The sequence below is a fragment of the Leptosomus discolor genome, chromosome 2 (genome assembly GCF_034619465.1).
Source record: "Leptosomus discolor isolate bLepDis1 chromosome 2, bLepDis1.hap2, whole genome shotgun sequence".
NCBI classification, from domain to species: Eukaryota; Metazoa; Chordata; class Aves; order Leptosomiformes; family Leptosomidae; genus Leptosomus; species Leptosomus discolor.
This window is the reverse complement of record NC_141392.1, coordinates 94,955,094-94,975,354: the sequence shown is the minus strand read 5'-3', so window position 1 is coordinate 94,975,354 and position 20,261 is coordinate 94,955,094. Positions and strand designations below refer to the sequence as shown.

The window sequence follows — 20,261 nt, the reverse complement described above, 5'->3', positions numbered from 1 at the left end:
AGTGAAGGTAAATACTACTGAAATATGGGGGAAGGGGAAATTATGGCTTGATTATGTATTTCTTAGGCATCAAAAGCATACTACTTGGCTACATCAGAAAAGTAAGATCAAATCCTTAATTCAGTCTGATATTTAATGTCCATGCCCACTTACACATGTGGAATGAACAATACAAGGATATTTCACAGTTATCTCAATTTACTGTTAAACAGAAAAACTTACAGGACTCCTAAAATTGATAACATCTAAAAAAACTACCTTGCATGATAATCTATGATGAAAGATATTAAGTGAGTTTGATTTCATGAGGACTAGCTTGTGATTCTTAAACAAAGAGATGAAAAGGAATCCAGTCCTGTCCATTTGGGTATTTTATGTCAAAGGATGCCCTAGTATCTTAACTTTAGCTTCTATTTATTTCATTTTATCTTACTGCCTCAGCTCCTCACTGTCATACCGATAAATAGTTCAAAGACAGAGTAGAAATAAATCACTAAATTAATTTGATGTTTTATTTTTTAGATATTTTAGCTCACATAAGTGGGCAGTGACAGCCTCCCACGGGCTAAGTATCAAAGAATCTTTCCTGTCTCCTGCTGCTTTTCCTTGTCTGGGCTTCCTTGCCTTGACTCTCCAGTCTAGACACAAACTGTCACCATGCAGGCAAGGCAAAGGGTTGGGGAGTTTGGTGAGACAGTGTGTTTGAACTCAACGTAATGGCAATGGCATAGACTGAGAAGTAATTTAGAACTTCTGAGCCAACTTATGACATGAAGGAAAATATAGGAGGGTGGGGATCTGTGCAGTTACAACTACCTGTCTGTACTCCTTGAGACCATCTAGAATATAAGCAGAGAACTCACTTCTACAAATTCTAAAACTTATCTTTAATATTCTGATAAACTCACAGGAGTGGAAGTCATTCACTGAAAATACTACCTAAAATTTTATCATCTCTTAGATGATAAAATTAAATTATATTTTAAAAGGATACGCACACCTTTACTGTAGGCCAAGTTTGTGTTAATAAAACTGTTGAGGACAGCTGCTCTGAATGTAAGTGGAAGAGGTTTACACAAATGTAACTGAAAATTGTTATTTAATCAAGTCTGCTACAGGCGATGCTTGTGGAATATTCATTTAAGTCCTCTGTACATAGAATTTGACTCATTTAATTAAAAATGCAGACTCACATTGGTTTAAGCCAGTCCAATTTATTTTGTGAACAATTACATAGTTGTAAAAACGCGTTGTAGTAGCATAGGTCATTTTTGTATTTAATTTTTATCCATAAAAAGAATATAAATATTTCTAAGTTTATAAGACTACCTTGTTTAAAGGTATCTAAAAACTGTACTGTTAGTACTAAACAAGTTTAAATAAACTTCAGTTGAATGTCCACAGATTCTGTAAAACCTTTAACCAAGCACAGATTCAGTTCAGAAACTGAGCTGTCAGGTTGAAGTTAGGAATACTGTAGCTCTATAATCAAAGAAGAGAGATACTTGCAGAGAACAGTTAATCCCATATCTGGATTTCCCAAGGGAAATTACACCCTTAATTTAGACATCTCAGGTGCCTCTCGTAACATAACTTGCATTCAGGTTTCACCACACCTGCTGTTTGATTACAACTGCAGACAGGAACATAACTTAGTTCCATGATTCCCCTGGCCTAAACCGACACTGCTTAAAGCTCGATTTAAACTCGTGTTTAAATTGCTTTTGGTTTATTAGCTCTGTGGTCTTCACACTGAAAAAATATGCCAAATCGAGTGAGTATGTGTAGTCTTTTGTCCTCCTGTAGTTGCAGAACTGTGCTTGGACGTAGGCAGCTTCTTCCTCAGTGCACTGGGAACATTCCTCCAGCAGTTTGCCATGCTGTACCACAGGCAGCCATGGGATAACACTCAGACGTCCCACTGATTCATGTGGTAAAGCTCAGTACTAGGGAGGACCCTGAAGAAGGCTTGCCAGCTTGGTCGTTTGGAACGGGGCTAGTCTAATTTGGCATTCAAACCTAGGTCCTGATTGCAAGAAATACTTCTGTGGGGAACATAAATTCTGCGTGAAGACAAATGTGTGCCTGATGCAAGCCTTTGTTTTCTGTTATGTATCATTCTACTTACAGGCAATCTATGGTTAGAGTAGGTTTTTTTTCTTTTGTCGTTGGTTGTGTTTGGGTTTTTTTCACTTCTGTCAACAGGCTTAGTTTATTTCAGTTCCAGCTTATTTTCTAATTTTATTCTCCAGGAGTCAAATCCTCTGTTAAAGTAAATTTTAAAGTTCTGTAAAAATCAGTGAAGTATCTGTAACATATGAACAGTTACTTAAAGAAATAACCTATATTCAAAGTTCTGGGAAATGAAACAATACTGCAATAGGAGAGACAAGCTCAATGTTGCTGATGAATATCTGAGCAAGTCAGTCCTAAAACAGTTTGTGAGTTCTTAGACATTTTTTTCTTTTTTTTTCTTTTAAGAATCTAGCCTTGTATTGTAGTTCTAACACATGAACCAAAGTTACTTCTTCCCCGATAGGTTTGAAGGCAAGTCAAGCGTATTCATGCTGAAGATATTTGGGTTAACACAGTTTTATCACACAAAAGTTTGTATCTTCGTGAAAAGTGCCTTCCCTTTCATGTACAAGCAGGACCTAAGATTTTATTCTTCTCTGAGTACAGCCTGGTAACATCTCAGCAATGTAGTTATCTTCAGTAAAATTTGTATTTCTGGTCTAAGGTCATCTTCCTACCATAAGTTTCATGATTAAGTTCATTCTTTACTATGTATCTATGTCAGATACTGCTCCAATAATTATAGATTAAATCTGCTGATTTAGACATGAACTCTAAATACATTTGAGTAATTTTGCATGTGAAAATACAAGCTCACTAACTAGTTGCAGGATGCTGCTTGAAGTTGTTAGAACATAGTTGGTTCCAGCACTGATATTTGTTTCCAGCATGATTAGTCAATGACAAATTGGCAAGATTAAGTTAAGTACTCAGTTAAAATAACGAACAGGATATATCTGGATTCCACTTATCAGGAAAGGGAAGAAACCAGAGCAGATCCTAGCTACTCCAAGCTTCATCAAAATGGCACGTTCATGCTAAATTGCTTGGCTTTGCTCCAGAATGAAATTAATCCATTGTGTCCAAACCACATTTGACATGCCAAAAATAAACAGTTTAGAGATTGATGCAAATGTTATGCTTGATACACTAAACAGCTCATTTGTTTTAAGAACCTTCCATTTATTTATATGCTGGCCTTTCTAGGCACTAGTGTTTGATTTTGCATTCCTAGTAAACAGTAAAATGTATTTGAATTGCAGTGCATAAAGATAGAAATAGTCATGCAAACACAGTCTGATAGATCCTTCCTTTCAGCTGTCATTTTCTATTAGTGCACAAATTCCTCAGTTCCCAAAAATACATATATACGCCAGGTGACGTAGGATGTTGACTTGCAATGTCTATAGGTCAGTCGGCTGTTCCAGAGGTCATGTAACAGCTAGATTTTCTTTTTTTGCATGTACTGCTTTCTCACTTCTAGCTGCAGCCTTTAGATGCTATTGAATTCAGAGTTCTTTTACATCTGAGATAATGACTAGATAGCTCTAGGCAGACATCAAGCTTACAGAAATGTGTAAAATTACTGACTTAAAAGGTTAACATTGGTTCAATCCTGAGAATATTTACTCCTAGATGAAAGGCAAGTATAGTATATAGATCCAGAGATACAGATCAAATATGCACTTAATTTGATTCCCCAGATTTTTGTGCCTATTTTTTCAGCAATAAATATGAATAAAATACTTGTCATTTTATTACTTCATTTTTGTTACTTGACAGTATTGAAATTGAGCATTAAAATAACATAATGGTAAATAGCTCTGCATGAACACAGCCTGGATGTGTTAATATAATTGTAGCTACTATGTTGATAAAACTGATGGTCACATATATCGGTTACTCTTGCATAGGCAAATTTATAGAAGTTTCTTTCTGAAAATTTTAAACTATTCATAACTGGACCTAAAAGTGTTTTATTTATCATTGTATCATTTTAAAATAAAATTTGGGCTAATTTGCTGGATGGAAAGGACGCAATAGTAGGAGACACTGGCTAATATGGAAGCTTGTGAATTCTTAGACATATTTGTTACAATTTAAAATGGAATTTCAACTGACATTTCTTGGACTATCTATGCTTCGTCTTCCTAAAAGTTATAAAAATGAGCATAGAATATTCAGCCTTTTGATCTAAAATAAAGTTGCCCTTTAAGCCTGAAGGGCTTGTACAGCCTAGTCTCTTTGTAGGATCTTAAACTTTGAAAATATATTTCCTTTGCTCTTCACCTTACTTTTTCTAATATCTGCATTATACACATTTTAAATTAACATATTTCAATCCTTTACAGATGTTTTCAGACTGCATGTACAATTCTAGCATAGAAAAGTATTGGGTAAACACCTGTAATTCCCACCACAGCTGCCTAAAGCCTGGCTTTCAACTTTTCATTATGTGTAATGACTTTTAAAGACATATGTGAACTTCAGTCTAAAACAAGCCAGATGATGTGCTTTGACTTGGTTTGGAAAATCACCTTTCAGCTTTTCTCATCCCTAATCAGCTGCTTGACCACGTACTTTTTTTATTGTACAAGAAGAAAGTCACCAAAAGGCACGTATTTCCTGCATCACAGGCAGGATGGATTCCATATGAAAGAAAGAAGAGAAAGAAAAACAATGGTAAATGCTCAGATTTTTTTCTTCATTGTGTATTTCTTTGTGTTGTTCATGAAATACTAGGACATTTGGCAAGCTGTTTGTAGTATGGCAGTGCAGTGATATATGTGCGTTTATCTATAGGAAGACAAAGTACAGTATGCCTTTTCATAGATTAAGGACATACGCATTTTGACACTAGTGATCTTAGCATTGTTTCTCTAAGCCTGGACTCAACTGATGTTTTACTGAATTCTACAAATCCAGCACTATTTCAGGTTTGAGTAACTTAACTGAATTTTTGTACTAACACTTTAAAGAGTAGGATATGCACAGAAATGTATTGTTCTGGAATGGTAATGAATACTTCACAAATCATACTATACAGCTGTTGACACGTTTGCAACTGGTAAATATAAGCAATATATCAAGACTGATTTGTTTACTTTGAAATGTATACACTTTGGATTAAAATGTCATTATTAAATAATATGAAACACATTAGGACCAGATAGCACTAAACATTATGAATGATACAACTCCACGTTATTTTGGGGGGACTGGGATTATCAGCGGCATTGGAGATAAAGTACGGACATTTTTTTGTTGCTGTACTATTGTATTTATTACTATTTGGTTATTTTAAGACATGTTATAAAGTGTCGAAGAGTGGAGAAAATTGTCTGAGCCAAGACAACTAATACCACAAAAGTATAGCAGTTAAGTATTCTCTCTGCATCTTTCTGACAGTTACTTTGGCCCCTTTACTGAAAATTTGAGTGCTTCCTAAGTATTCAGAAAAAGAAGTATCAGACTGGGGGTTTTCCCTCTTTTCTTTTCCTATAGGAGAAATTAAGGGACATTCAGCATTTCTGTTGTCTCTTCTGCTTAGGAGTGGTTGGTGTGTGTGCACATGAATATAAATTCCTTTTTGATGTAATTTTTGCCAAAGTTCACACATTTGAGTGACTTTTTTGCCCAGTTTCCATCAGTGTTAAAGTTTCCATTAACTTCCCCAAGGCTGGGATTCCACCTGTTTTAAGTTTGTCATAGTTCAATCTAATGTATTTAAAAGCACTTATATTTTAATTGCTGCAGTGCAATGCTGTTTTCATGACCAGCAAATATTGCAGAGGGCAGAAAGGATCATCTGGCAAGGAGCAATCCCACATAAGAGCTTATACAACAAAAGAGAAATACTAAGCTCTACATTCAGTGTGAAACAGAGTGGTGAGGGGCGTTTCAAATGAATCTCCTTCTAAAAAAACTGTTTTCAAGTAGAATACCGCTGCTTTTAAAGAGTTTTGTCAAAGTTTACAACTTCATTCTTGCATATGCGTTGTCATAAGCAACACAAGTTAAAAATGTGGGTCTAATGAGATGGAGGCAAATCTGTTAGCACCACACAGACAGAGTGAATTATGCTGCTTGGCTGGTTTGGATATCCAATCGTGCTGAAAAAGAAACAAAGGTTGAAAGTCAGTGTTAGCAGTAAAGAAAAAAATTCTACAAAAAATAGGTCTGTCCCTTTGCCCCCTGGTTCTCTTGCATTTTTCCCGTCCATCTTGCCTGCAACTGCAGTTGTAGTAAAAGCTGTTCAGTGGAGCAGTTTGCCCTTGGTGCAGGAGACAGAACGTAGTCCACGCGTCTGTGCTAAGTATGGTTTCAAACTTCAATCTCTCTATTTTCTGCTTCTTGGTGTATTTGCCTTGGCTTTTGCCTGGATCCAGGTCTAATCCTGTCTCCTGTGTGCAAGTAAGTGCTTTAGCTAAACTCTGAGATAGCTGGAAAACTGTGTTAACTGCAAAGATAACATGGGATATCATCCATTTGCTGCGGGTGCTTCAGCTCCTATCATCAGGTTTTCCAGTACATCCTGGATACAAAGATGAGACAATGTATAGGCAATGTTTTCTCTGGAGTGCAGGAGTAGCTGTTTGCAGGTGAACAACAGCGCAGGTGGTTGGGATTGCTAATCTGTTTAGGGTAACAGAGATGTTTTGCCAGTTGTGGCTTCGCTTCTTATATTGTGGGAGGCAGAGAGAGAAGCTGGGTTTTGGCTCATGACAGAAGTTTGTGAACAGTAACGTCTTCCTTGTTCCCCATTTCCATGTCACTAGGTATTAAAGACCGTGTTCATTAATGTGAATAGTGTTGTCCATAAATATGTATGGTGGCAGTCCCTAATGTCAAAGTCCTCAACTAGTATAAATTGGTATAATTCCTTTGATTTATGCAAATTGGCATAGTTCTGTGTTGTTGAAGATCTGGGCCAGAGTACAGTAAGCACATGTGTTAGCCAGGGAAGGTTGTGGTAGTTGCTAATTCTTCTACTTACTACTTTGGAGTAGAATGTGGAGTGTTTTGAAGTTGACATGGTCCAAATAAGGTATTTTAAATTTTCTATTTGGAGATCAATATGTCTGAGAGTGGAACAACATCCTTGGTTTAGGGGTTATGTTTCTTTATTGCTTTATAGGAAATGAAGACCCAGTTTAGATCTGAACTTTTGAGCAATACTGAAACTTTGAGGGACAGAAATATTTCTTTAAAGGATGAACTGATTGCACATGCGAAGTGTTATGTAATTAAAATGTTTAGCTAATTCAGAATTTATATTCACTGAAATTAGTAAGATTGTGTATATTCATGTAACAGCTGAATCCAGATATTTAGGGCATGTAAAATGAAGTAAACCAAAAAGACTTTAAGAATTTTGTAGCTTGGAAGAGCAATGAGAAATGCAGTTCTTTTCAAATCAAAAATGATAGTGTCTTTCACTAGGAGCAGGGCTTTTACAAAGGGTCTTTCAACTGAAGATCTCACAACTCTGCTTGAAACACTGAATTAGGGCTCAACAGTGAAGCCTTTATCAAATGAACAGTCTGAAGGGGAAGGGAGTGCTCCGATGATTTGTCAGCTGCAGGATTGGGCTCTCGCGCCTCGCCCTGTGAGGTAAGGCAGCTTTACTTTCTATAATTTACAGAATGAGCAAGCAAGAAGGGTGACTTGCCTGAAGTTACACCACAAGTCTGTGGCAAAGTTGTGGAACAAAACACCCTAGCAGACATGTACGTAAGCTGCAATCTTTCTCTCATGATTCTAAGTTGGGAAGAACAACAACTGTTTTGAAATTTAAACCAGAAAGATAATCACGTCTTTCCATGTGATTTGTTGGTTATTCTGGCTAGTTATCTTGGTTGAAATGAGGAAACACTTCTCAAAATCTGTTGAGGCCAGGGAGCAAAAAGCTAACCCTACAAATTTTCAGACCTGAAGAGCAGTTGGGCTAAATTGATGTTAAGCTAATAAATTTTCATATAACAGTCACCACCTTTTTTTTTTTTTTCTGCTGTCAGAATGATTCTACTAGAAAAAAGATAAAATGTGTCTTGGATATATATAAATGAGATATGTTTAATTAAAGCCCTACTCTCTCTGTCTTCTGTGTATCTATTTCTAGTCATTTTACTTTTCTCCGTCCTTCTGCCTGGTTTACATCTTTAAAATGCAATACAGAGAACTGCCACAGGCACACTTGGAGAACCTGAGAAAAGTGCAGTTTTGCACATTCAGATGAGAGCCAGCAGCAGTGCTCAATCTCACCGTTTCATCACAGAGATGATACTACAGTGCGAGAACACTCAGGTTTGTAAATGATAGATTTTAAAAGGCAAAACAGATGTCAGTAATCTGCTGTGCTTTGCAGCATCAGTGCCATAAATAGGTGCACTCTCGTGGTTACTTGGGTGGATGATTTTTAAATTTATGATAAAGTATATAAAATTAATGACGTGTGCTTACACTTAAGTGATAAAAGCTAGTTCCTGCCAGTGTGCTAATGTACATAATTGGTTCTTTACAACTAGAAACCAGATACTTTTTCATGCATGCTCTTATACTCTGGCAGTTAAATTTGTGAAACTGGGTTTGGGTTTTTTTTTTGGGGGGGGGGGACATGTAGGAGGAACAAGAAAAAAACCATTTCTTACATTGTTACTGGACTTAGTATATTCAAGTATGATTATGTAAAATCTGTGTCTGGGTGGCTGTTTGTCCTTTCTTGCTGAGTATTCTGTGCTCACTGAGTGGGAGGGTCACGCTGTGTGAGACTAATAAGGACAGAGCTGCATCCCCCTCTACCACTCTTTGGAGACTCGCTCCAGCAACTCCTCGGCACTACAGCAGCTCTGTACAGGCATTTTCGGTGCTTCTGGGGGACGTACTAAAGTAAAAATCAAAGGTAAGCAACTCATTCTTTGTAGCCAATTGTGTAAACATCCCACATGAGCACACACACACTCTACAATATTCCTGGGTTGTTCTGTGGTGGATGGGTTGGTCTCGTGTTTTTTTTTTTTTTCCTTTAAAAAATGTCATTTATCACCAGCTTTGCTGATATTAACTATGTCCTATATAAACATACTGTACACTAATCTTTTAACGTACTGTAGTAGGTCTATGCTATAGGATTCTGGTCACGGTTGTGTAAGTACATTCTGTGCGTTTGTGGGTGACTACAGGTATACGCTAAGCTATGCTAAAGCTAACAGTTGTACTATATTTGCAGTAATTTACAATACCGATTAAACTGTTACAAGTTGCCCCAATGCTGAACACGCTTATTAATTGGAAGGATATATTTACGTTTAAAAACCTACCTATTCGCGTGGACCGTCCCAGTTACCTTGCCTGCCGCGCGGCCCACACCCAGTTAGTCGAAACCTCCTCGGGAGCAGCGGCGGGGCGGGCAGGGCGCTCAATGCCCCCCAGGGCGGGGCCCGCGCCGCTCAGCAGCTCCGGGCACACCCGGGGATGCCGAGCCGGGGGCGCCTGTCCCCGCCGGCGCTGCCGCCCGGCCTGTCCCGGAGCCCACCCCACCGCGGACGGGCGGGCGGGTGGCGCCTCCTCCCTGCGGCCCCCTCACCTGTTGGCCCCGCGGGGCAGGTGCCCGCCCGGCCCCTCCGCAGCGGCCCGGCGGCAGAGGGCTCCCTCGCTCGCCGCGGGTGCTCGGCCCCGCTCGCCGGCGCCGCCGGTCGGGCCGCGGGCTCGGGGCCCCGCTCCGCCCCGGGGCTACGGAGGAAGCTGCGGCGGGCGCCTGCCTCCTCCTCGCTCGACTCGCCGGGGGCCGGGCGCTCTCGGCGCCGCAGGCAGGTTCCGGAGAGGCAGGGGCGGCCGAGCCCGGGGCGAGGGGCGGCGGGTGGGGGCCCGGGAGCTGAGGCCAGGGGGCAAGCCGCGGGGTGGGGGCGCTGCCCGGGCCGGCGCCTCGCTGCTCCCCTCCCAGCCGCGCCGAGTGAGGTGCCCGCTCGCCTTGCCGCCGGCTCGCCCGCCTGGCATTTCAAACCCTCCCTCCGGCAACCCCAGCGCGGTCCGAGAGAAATTAAACCGCCCGCAGCGCCCCGTTACACCGGGAGCGGCTGCGGGCTCGGGTCGCTCCCGCTGTGGGCGCCGGGCGGGCGAGGGAGCGGAGCCTCCTGGGGCGCCGACCCGAGCCCGGGGGGGGCGGGGGGGGGCGGTGTTAGTGGTTGAATTGGCGAGAGCCCTTCAGAAAATGAGACTTCTGGAGCGGCAGCTCTAGTGAATGACTGATGCCTGCTCGTAAAGCAGGTGCAGGAAATTAAATGATAATGTTATTTGAACATGTATTCACTTTGCTGGTGTTGGGGAGGCTGGAAAAGTTAATGATGGTGTAGTTGCTGTCAGTACATGTGACTGACAGAGGAGCTCTGGTGATGAATAAGGTGCCTTAGGAAAATAATTACAAAAATTGCATCTTAGGTATGTGATTTGTTTTTCTTACAGAAAATGTGATTAGAAAAATATTTGGCGCTTTCTAAGTGTTTCATTAAGTTCACGTGTATCTATACATTGCAGTCAGCTTAGAAGAAAAGCTGATACTGTCTTCAGAGGACAAAAGATACGTTGTTGAAGCCAGGCTGTATTTTCGTGAAATTTAAACTGTAAACTCAATACAGGCTGTTCTAGGCACTTGTGTATTTTGCAAGGCAGAGAAATACCGCGGGTTTGGTTTCTTTTGCGCTTAAACTGAAATAATTGCTGTGTTGTCCTTGTTCAATTCAAAGACTACTTCAGCAATCACTGGCAGTGTTGTGACACCAGACAGTTTAGCTAATATATTTAAAATTGAAAATATGGGAGAAAAAGTAAAGAAAATTAGTCATTAACTAATGAAATGAAAGTTTAGTGCCTTTACAACTAATATCTCCCAGTTAATATTTCTAAGGTGTTACTTCTGAGTTTAATAAAGAAGTAAAGGAGTGTGTATCATTTATTTCTAAATTGGCGTACGTATCTTTTTGTAGCTCCTTAGAACAGATAAACAATACACTTCGTGTGTGACTAGCAACTTTCTCCTTTCTTTCCAGTTAAAAAAATTGTTTGTAGTTTTCTGATAGGGTGAGAGAAAAAGAATAAGAAGACATTGTTCTGAATATGATTATTTTCTGTTTCAGATTTGTAGCTGATTGTTCACATGTGTCCAGGGGGAGATGAAGTACGTTGCATCTTGCACAGTTTGGCTTTGTATGGCAGTCTTCCTCCTCCTTCCTGTTTCCACTTCTGTGGCTGTCAGTGACCAGACAGGTATTTCCATTTTTCTTACCTATCACAGACTAAAGGCATAGATCTCAGTACTGAACAAATAATGACAGTACACGAAAAATAAGCAGTGTGAGCAGATAAAACTGAACAAGACTTCTTTTTTTTTAATATCTTTCTTTTAAAAAATTCTAAGTTTGAAGCAGTTCCAAAGCAGTCTTTCTGTTTCCTGTGCTTGGAAGATTCATGTCTGGAAGCAGTTGTAGTTCCTAGGAGTTTTGCTTTGTACTATTTCAACTTACCATACAAAGCAAGAGTCAAACCCAAGTTTTGCAAGCTCTGATTTAGAACAAAATCATGTGGCTTTATTAGAGCAGATCAGTGATCACATTGGCCTAAACAACCTAATACTCACGTTAGCCACACCTAAACTTAATCCCCAGACCAGGTCATACATTTCCCAGATGCAGAGCTAGGCAAAACCTTTTGCTTGAGAAGACAGGGGAAGGGAATATAGTGATAGTCTTTAACTTAAAAGCTGTTATCCATCTTCTGCAAATTTTCTTATACTTCTCTGTTTTCTTCTTTCTCTTCTGTCCACATGCTATCTAGCTCTCTCACTTAAGCTCTGCATTGTCTCTCCAGAGCGTGTTAAATTGTATCTTAAAGGCACGTCACATGTACTTGTAGAGTAAGGAATTGTCAGTTTGCTAGAATAGCTCAGCCTCAGCATGTACCTAAACTTTCTAGAATTTTCCTACAATTATTAGCAAGGAGAACATGCTTGTTGCTATTTAAATAGAAATAAAAGGAGTTCTTTTTCATTAACTTTTTTAGAAAATTAAGTTTAGTTTTAGTAACGCTGTTTTTCTGGAAAGCTGATGAAAAACAGTAGAAGCTATACACGTACAACTTTGAATGTCCATAACACATTTGAAACTCAGGCCCAAGAAACTGAAAAAGTCAGTGACTAGGATAATAATAATTTTACTACTCCTGGAAACCATAAATAGTATTATTTAATAAATAATAAGTGTAATGTGTGGGCTTTAAAGTAGGAATAATGCATTGTGAAGAGCATGAAGAGCAAAGACTTTTTTTGCCTTATATTTTCAGGGCAGCAAGGCTAAGTGCTCTACTGATGAATTATTCTTAACCCCTGTGAGAGAGCAAGCCTACATCATAGCTGTGCAATCATTCTCTTAAGCTGTCTGAAAGAAGCAAAACAGGTTGTCTTCTCTGTTGTTGCTAGCTGGTGGTTTGCAGAAGGAAAGTTTTAAAAGTGCTAAAAGGGTGTCAGTGCAGAAGGTTCACTAATAATATAAATGAATGAATGGCAACTTGAAAAATTTTAAAACAAGATGCCAGGCATTGTCTCTTTTTATATTTTTTTTTTTCCCCCCAATGAAAAGATGTCTTAGTAAAAAGTGGACCAGTCATAGAAGATGTGACAGATACACTGAACTGCTAATAAACAGTGTATCTGAACTGTACATTACATTCTGTCAGAAGTTTGTGACTAGACAGCCAGCAGGGAAGTTGCAGTTTTCCCTAACCTGATTGCCACAAATGGATCAAATATGGGTCAAATTGAACTGCTAGGAAGAACTGGAGAGATTGAACCTCTCCTGAGAATTTCTGATGGTGTGCAGTTGCGAGAGGCTTCTGCAGTTTGAGGTGATACAGGCAGATGGTGAAGAATAACAAGTAGATAGCTGCCAGCTTGAGCAGCTCTGCCGACAGCAGGGAATAGGCTCAGAGTGAAGCCTCCAGTTGATAACAGGAAAGAGATTGTAGTTCGAGAGACTGAAGGGATGGTTACTGTCCAAAAAAGAAATAAAAATTATAGAGCAGAAAGCAGGAGCTCAGAAAGAATGGACCCTACAACGACACAGTGGTAAGGGGTATAGGAATGTCTGCAAGACTTTTGTTAATCTGCCTGGCTCAGCTAAACAGAGTACTCTGTGTGGCAAATTTGTCTTGTTCTAGTTTGATAATTTGTACGCGGATAAAACTGTTACAAATTGGGAATGTGCTCACTTCAAGAAGAGAGAAATATCTAACCTTTTTTTTTCCCCCTTTCTTTCATTAACTATCTCTTCCGTGGGCCTTTTTTTCTCTCTCCCATGTACCAGTTCTGTTTGGATCGGCATCTGTCCTTCAGAATCTGCCTAGGCAATCCTTTTGTTTTTCTTCCTTCAGCAGCATATGCATAGCATTTATTTCTCACTGTGCTAATATGAAAGCTTTTCCAGCAAAGCCCGTTTAGATAGGATCTTGGATTACTACATTTACATCCTGAAATTTCTCACCTGATCTACTTGAGTCTAAAGGAATGGCCTTCAAATGCAGCGAAAAGTGTAAATTCAAGTTAATTTGAAGGGGAAGCAGGGGGAAGAAGTGTGTTAGGGGAAGGAAATCTCTTGTGCAAGAGAAAGGATTAAATTGTGTGCATATGTAGGGGAGAGCTTTCTGAGCTGGCATTCTGAATGTACTTTGGGACTTATTCGTTGAGTCAATGTTGCAATAAATAAATACCAGTATTGGAAGAAAAGTGTCTGAGTGACAGAGTATGCTGGATCTTCTCGGAGCAGTCCTCAGGCTCTGAATGTGTGCCAGTAACCGTTAGATTCACATCATGGATTTCTTGCAGTTCTCACTTCTCCAGAAGTTTTGATGTACCAATTGTTCATCAGAAGGAAGCACTCACTTCTAATGACAGAATATAGCAAATCTGAGGGAGAGCATTCAGGAGTTCTCCACAGTCATGCTTTTTATTTGACTTCAAGAACACTTCCTTCACGTTGTCAAGCTACATTTTTTTTATTGTTGGGAACATTTGCTTTTGGAGAGTGGACATGAGCTCTTTCTGTAGTGACACATGAAGTTCTGCTTTGATCATTCCTGAATGCTTCATATTAAGAATATTAATACTTTGTCTCGTTCCCAGATCATTGCGGCTTTTTCAACGTTCTTTTTACAGTTACTGTTTTTCGAAGTCACTTGCTAACCCATGAAAAATGTAGGATAAACAAAGTCCTGGGACTGTCAGGCATGGTGAATTTCCATTGCCTTTTGACATGAAATGTGTTGTGAAAAGTATTGGCTCCGGATCATGATTTTAGATAGGCACTTTAACCCAAATACAGTGAGTGGTTTCAAGTATGCAAATCAGTTCAGCTTTTTGGTTTTCATGTTTTAGTGCAGCTAAATACTTCTCAAAATCAAGATAATGGCTCTACAGTAACTCTCATATAAAATTTATTTGCATTCTTAATGTTCTGAATATTTAAGGTTGGATCCACAAACTATTGTTAACATTGCAGTGTTTAAGTGACCCTGCCGCCCTTGGATTCCTTAACTTGTAGTTAAATACTAAGTCTTCTTGGGCAGAGCTTTAGGTATCTATAAGGCTCTGGTTCAGGAAAGCCTGCACACTGTGGAAAGCCCCTTCAGCTAGTGAGTAAGTAGTATGTAAGAGAGATCCCACACCACAAAGGTGAACATTCTCAGCTACACACATTCTCTCAATGTGAAGCCTGTAAACTAGATCAGCTCATTTTTTCAATGGAAAGGTAGAGAAAGAAAAAAGCATCAACTTCTACATCAAGATATTCACCTGGGATATCATAGAATAGTTTGGGTGAGAAGGGACCTCCAAAGATCATCTAGTCCAACCCCTCTGCAGGGAGCAGGGACATCTTTAGCTTAACCAGGTTGCTCAGAGCCCCATCCAACCTGACCTGGAATATTTCCAGGGATGAGGCTTCTACCACCTCTCTGGGCAGCCTCTTCCAGTGTTTCACTACCCTCATCATAAAAAAAAAAAAAATTCTTCCTTGTGTCTAGTCTAAATCTACCTTCTTTTAGTTTAAAACCATTACCCCTTGTCCTGTTGCAACAGGCCCTGCTAAAAAGTTTGCCCCCATCTTTCTTATAAGCCCCTTGAAGTACTGAAAGGCTGCAATAAGGTCCCTCCAGAGCCTTCTCTTCTCCAGGCTGAACAAACCTAACTCTCTCAGCCTGTCCTCATAGAGGAGGTGCTTCAGCCCCGTGATCACCTTTGTGGCCCTCCTCTGGACCCACTCGAGCAGGTCAGTGTCTTTCCTGTACTGAGGACTCCAGTGCTGGATGCAGCGCTGCTGGTGGGGTCTCACCAGAGTGGAGTAGAGGGGGAGAATCACCTCCCTTGACCTGCTGGCCCCACTTCTTTTGGTGCAGCCCAGGATACAGTTGGCTTTCTGGGCTGTGAGCGCACACTGCTGGCTCGTGTCCAGCTTTTCATCCACCAGTACCCCCAAGTCCTTCTCGGCAGGGCTGCTCTCAATCCCTTCATCCCCCAGCCTGTATTGCTATTGGGGATGTCCCTGACCCAGCTGCAGGACCTTGCACTTCGCCTTGTTCAACTTCATGAGGTTCACATGGGCTCACTTCTCAAGCCAGTCCAGGTCCCTCTGGATGGCATCCCATCCCTCAGGCATGTCAACCACACCAGTCAGCTTGGTGTCGTCTGCAAACTTGCTGAGGGTGCACTCAATCCCACTGTCTGTGTCATCAGTGAAGATATTAAACAGACCCCTGAGGGATGCCACTTGTCATTAATCTCTGTCTGGACATCAAGCTGTTGACCACTACCCTCTGGATGCCACCATCCAACCAATTCCTGATCCACCAGTCCACCCATCAAATCTGGATCTTTCTAATTCAGAGAGAAGGATGCTGTGGGAACCATGTCAAAGGCCTTACAGAAGTCCAGATAGATGACATCCATAGTTCTTCCCTTATCCACTGATGTAGTCACTCCATCATAGAAGGCCACTAGGTTGGTCAGGCAAGACTTGCCTTTGGTGAAGCCATGCTGGCTGTCTCGAATAATCTCAAGTCCTGTTTTTCACTACCTACTCTTCCTCATTTGAGAATCCTCTTCTCCAGAGTCTAGCATGAGCATCCTAATATTTTAACTCTGTTGGTATGGATTTCTTAATCCCACCTGCCAAAGCTGTTATGTTATTTCTGTAACCATCTAAATAGTCACCAGTCTTGGAGTTGACTTCTTTCCAGTATCAACAAAGTCATACATTCAGTCTCCTTCATTCCTCTTCTCATCCTTGTTGTAATTACACGTATATCATAATGTAGTATGATGTGGCTTACAGAGTAAAAAAGGAAAACAAAAAAAATCGCATCTGGTTTTTTGGTACCTCTATACATGAGGCTACATGTACACAGGAAATCTGAATTCTTGACCCTATTTGAAAGCAGGCCAGCTGTGTCTGATTATCTTCAGTACAAAGACCTTTGAGGTGGACTTGTTGGATGTCATTGCTGATGCTTGCAGGTATGTTGCACACTCTCAAGAGGTTCTCTATGTCTATATATTTATGAAACCTGATCCGGTAAGTGTGAGACAAATCCTAGCTAATACGGGTTTCTGTCTAAAGCTTGAGTCTGATACAGGACGTTGGGTGTATGTTAGGTGGGGCTTTGCTGTTTAGCCACATTTATTTGGCCAGTCACGCTTACTGATGGAAACTTCAGTGCCCTTGGAATGTGTACATCAGTGGTGTTAGATGGCAGCTGAAAACTTCACCTGAACATAAAGTTTACTTATAAAGTAGCAGATAGGTACTTGTAAAGTGAATCTAGCCATTACAGGCTACACTTGATCTGGAGGAGCCAAGAGTGTTTATTGGAAGCTGCAGTTCCCACTCAGGAAGTGCACACAAGAGATGTCTGTAAGAGTGAGACTGAAGCATGCACCAGAGTCTCCTCTGTCCTCGTTTGCACGGAAAGCAAAACTGGGCATGGGGCCTAGATGGAAGCTGCAGTGCGCTTCAACAGGTGCCCTGATCGTTCCAGGAATTCGGAACATCCCATTGCATGTTGCAGCAGATACATCTAGATGCAACACCTTTTTTTTTTTTTTTTTTTTTAATAATGCTATTAGAAAAAGAATCTTGTTAACGTCTTATTGGAGAGACAGAAAAATCAGTCATCTGTGATACATCTGCTTGATCTGCATAAATACATATCTTCAGAATTATTAGGTTGATTTTATAGTAATAGGCTCCTACATAGAGCTCATTGATTTCTAAAGATTTAAGTCTGTAATTTGTCCTATGGATAGGTGATCTCATTAATTTATAGGTATGTTAAGTTTGACATCACCATTTTAATATGAATTGTTGACTTCAATCCAGGCAGACTCAGTTTTATCACGTGCAGAGCAATCTAGTGTATAAATGTAATCTTGTTCTTTTTACTGCTTCATTAGTTTTATAGTACTGTGTTCTAACAGGGCATGTAGGTGCATGGTTTCCATGCCTGGATTAGTGGCAGGGGTTTGTCTTGTTCTTTTTCTTTCCTGAATGTCTTCATGTAAACTGTCTGTTTTGTCTCAGGCCAAAGAAAATTTGAATATTTGCCATCAGTACTAAAAATCTAGGAAGAGCTTTTGGACTGTACCAGTTGTAACTGTAGAAAGAATTTTCATCAATCTGTAGCAATGAAAGTTGTCAGTCTTGGTATGGAGAGGTTTTGGTTTTAATATTTTAGAGTTTTGCCTTAACTCTCTGGTGAAAGGAATAACATTGGGCTAAAGGAGTGCATCAGCAGCATGAGATAGATGATTCATAGTAACACTTCCAGTTCTTCTGGGGATATGGAATACAGCCACGTAACACTTAAATGGCCTGTCTATGCTGTGACTGTTATGCCAGTGATAAAAACAGGTCCACAGTCCAGTCTGTGGCACGTGAGAATTCATAGCTATCACCTGGATAACACAGAAATTAAGGCCCGAGTCTTTAGCTGGACTTGGAAGACAGTGGCTGGAGGGAATAAACTAAAACTCCCTAGACTTTCACCACTCAGCGCTCGTGTAAGTTAACACTGGAAAAAAAAGCACAGTTGTGTCCCAGGTTCTCTAGAGGTTACTACAGTGGTTCAAAGTAAAATCAGCAATATCTGGCTGCTCTTACTATAATTTAATGAAAAAGGGAGTCCACCACATAGTCTTTATATATATGTTAAGAAAGCTTTGGTTAGAAAACATGTTGATTTAAGAAAAATGTTTGTCAGTGTATGTGTGACATGCTATTGCGACTTCAGCTGTAACAAGCTTCCCTTATGCCAAGGCATTTCATACAGCTACACTTGTGTAAATCTACCGTAACCACATTCATTGTTTTAGAGTGGCTGTAGGTAAAAGCCTATCATTTAATAATCTGTAGAAGTGATTGAAGGCTGAGGTTTGTAGATTAAAGGGTATCTAAGGTGAAACTGTCTTTGTCAGTGTGTGTGTATATCAAATGGTGTCCTAAAATTGCTATGTTAGTATGTAATTCCAGTGAATGCTTTTCACGCTACATAAAACTGACTGCAAACCAAGAATGATGAAAGATTTCATTTCCGTTTCAGAGATTTCAACATGAATATTCTCTACAATTCTGCATCTTTTCTGGGGAAAGGGAGTTTTCAGTGTTTTCAATGCACATGTTTCATCTCATTTGTCTTGAAACTTTGTATCTATCTATCTGTATAGGTAAATGCATGTGTATACACATTTTTTCTATATATAAAGGAAAGAAAGAATACGCTCTTTTAGAGCCTAAGAAAAAATTAATTTTTGAGTGATGTTACTTGTAATTGTAGATAATTTAGGTGTAAAGGATGTGGAACTTGATGAATCTTACAAAAAATGTCTTCCTCCTGGTCTGTTCTTAACCATGTTGTCAGGAGGTGTCTTTGTATTATATAGTTTAGTTTAACTTTTACTGGTTATTTCCAATTAGGCATTTTAAATCCAGATCAAATTGTAACATATTTAATACAATTTAAGACTTTTGAAGGATAATATGCTTTCTACATTACTACAGAATGAATGAATGACTAATTTCACATGCTTTAAGATTACAAATATACCTATTTTGAATGCCAAATTTCAGTCTGTATGCTCTTGGAAATCTTTAAATATAGATGATTTCCAGGTTAATGGTAGGACATTCCTCCTTACTACTTTCATTGAACTGACACTTCAGAAAGCCCCTCGACCTTCACTGTTCAGCAGCTTCAGATATAGCTTGGCAATCTTTTTAGTTGCATCAGCTTGATGAGCGCATGGGCCAAATCCTGCTTGACATCTTTGGTTTGATAGTTTTATTAGGGTTTAAAGGGGCTATTTGAAAAGTTTGTCTAAAAAAGAGTGCTATTTCTGACCCATGCACAAAAGTGGCATTTGCTTCTTAAAAGTGTATATTCCTGTGTATGTATAAAAAAAAAAAAAAAAGAAATTTTTGCCAGTGAGATACTGCATATTAATAATACAGTGTTCGATCTAACTGTTCAGTTAGATTTAACCTTAGAATTTACCATTTTCCGGATTTTAGAACATTCTGCTTGTTTACCTAAATACTGTGGTTCAGACTTAATCCCCTGTAAAGCTGTTTAATTTTCAACCTTTTTTTTTTTTTTCCCAAAATGTAAGTATTACTTACCTTGTTTGTTATGCAATATGATTATCCTCATTAATCCACATTTGGAAATTAGTGTTCATTCAATTAACAATAGATTCTTCTCCTGATAATCAAGCATTTATGCTTTGTTGTTTCATGTTCGTTAATGGGGGAAAAAGATTTTTCTAATATAGTCAGAAAAAAAAAAACAAACCAACAAAAAACCTTACAACAGATGTTACTGCTTTATAGAGTATTGTAGATGGAAAGAGCTTGGTAAAAATGTAGTGGTTTTCTTTTGGTTATATTCTTCACGTGAGCTTTAATCGCAAACAACTGAGTTAAAATGTGATAAAATTTGCTTGTATTATTAGAAGTGTAGTATGAAATCTGAAATATCATTGCTCTTATTTAGATTTTGTAATTTTGGAATTTGGTTTATTACTGTTTTTCACGCCCTAAAGAAACAAAAAGAAACGTTCCTGATAATATTGTTATCACTGTCGTGATTGTTTG

General features: G+C 39.5%; 1 protein-coding gene across 1 annotated transcript in view; it reads left to right on the top strand.

Moving 5' to 3' along the window:
• The first annotated feature begins 11,243 nt into the window (after nucleotides 1-11,243).
• Nucleotides 11,244-20,261, top strand: part of COL19A1 (collagen type XIX alpha 1 chain) — a 198,961-nt gene continuing 189,943 nt past the window's right edge. The window contains exon 1 of the mRNA XM_086461493.1: nucleotides 11,244-11,337. Coding sequence (XP_086317619.1) covers nucleotides 11,244-11,337 — 94 coding nt within the window. The remainder of the gene's footprint in view (nucleotides 11,338-20,261) is intronic.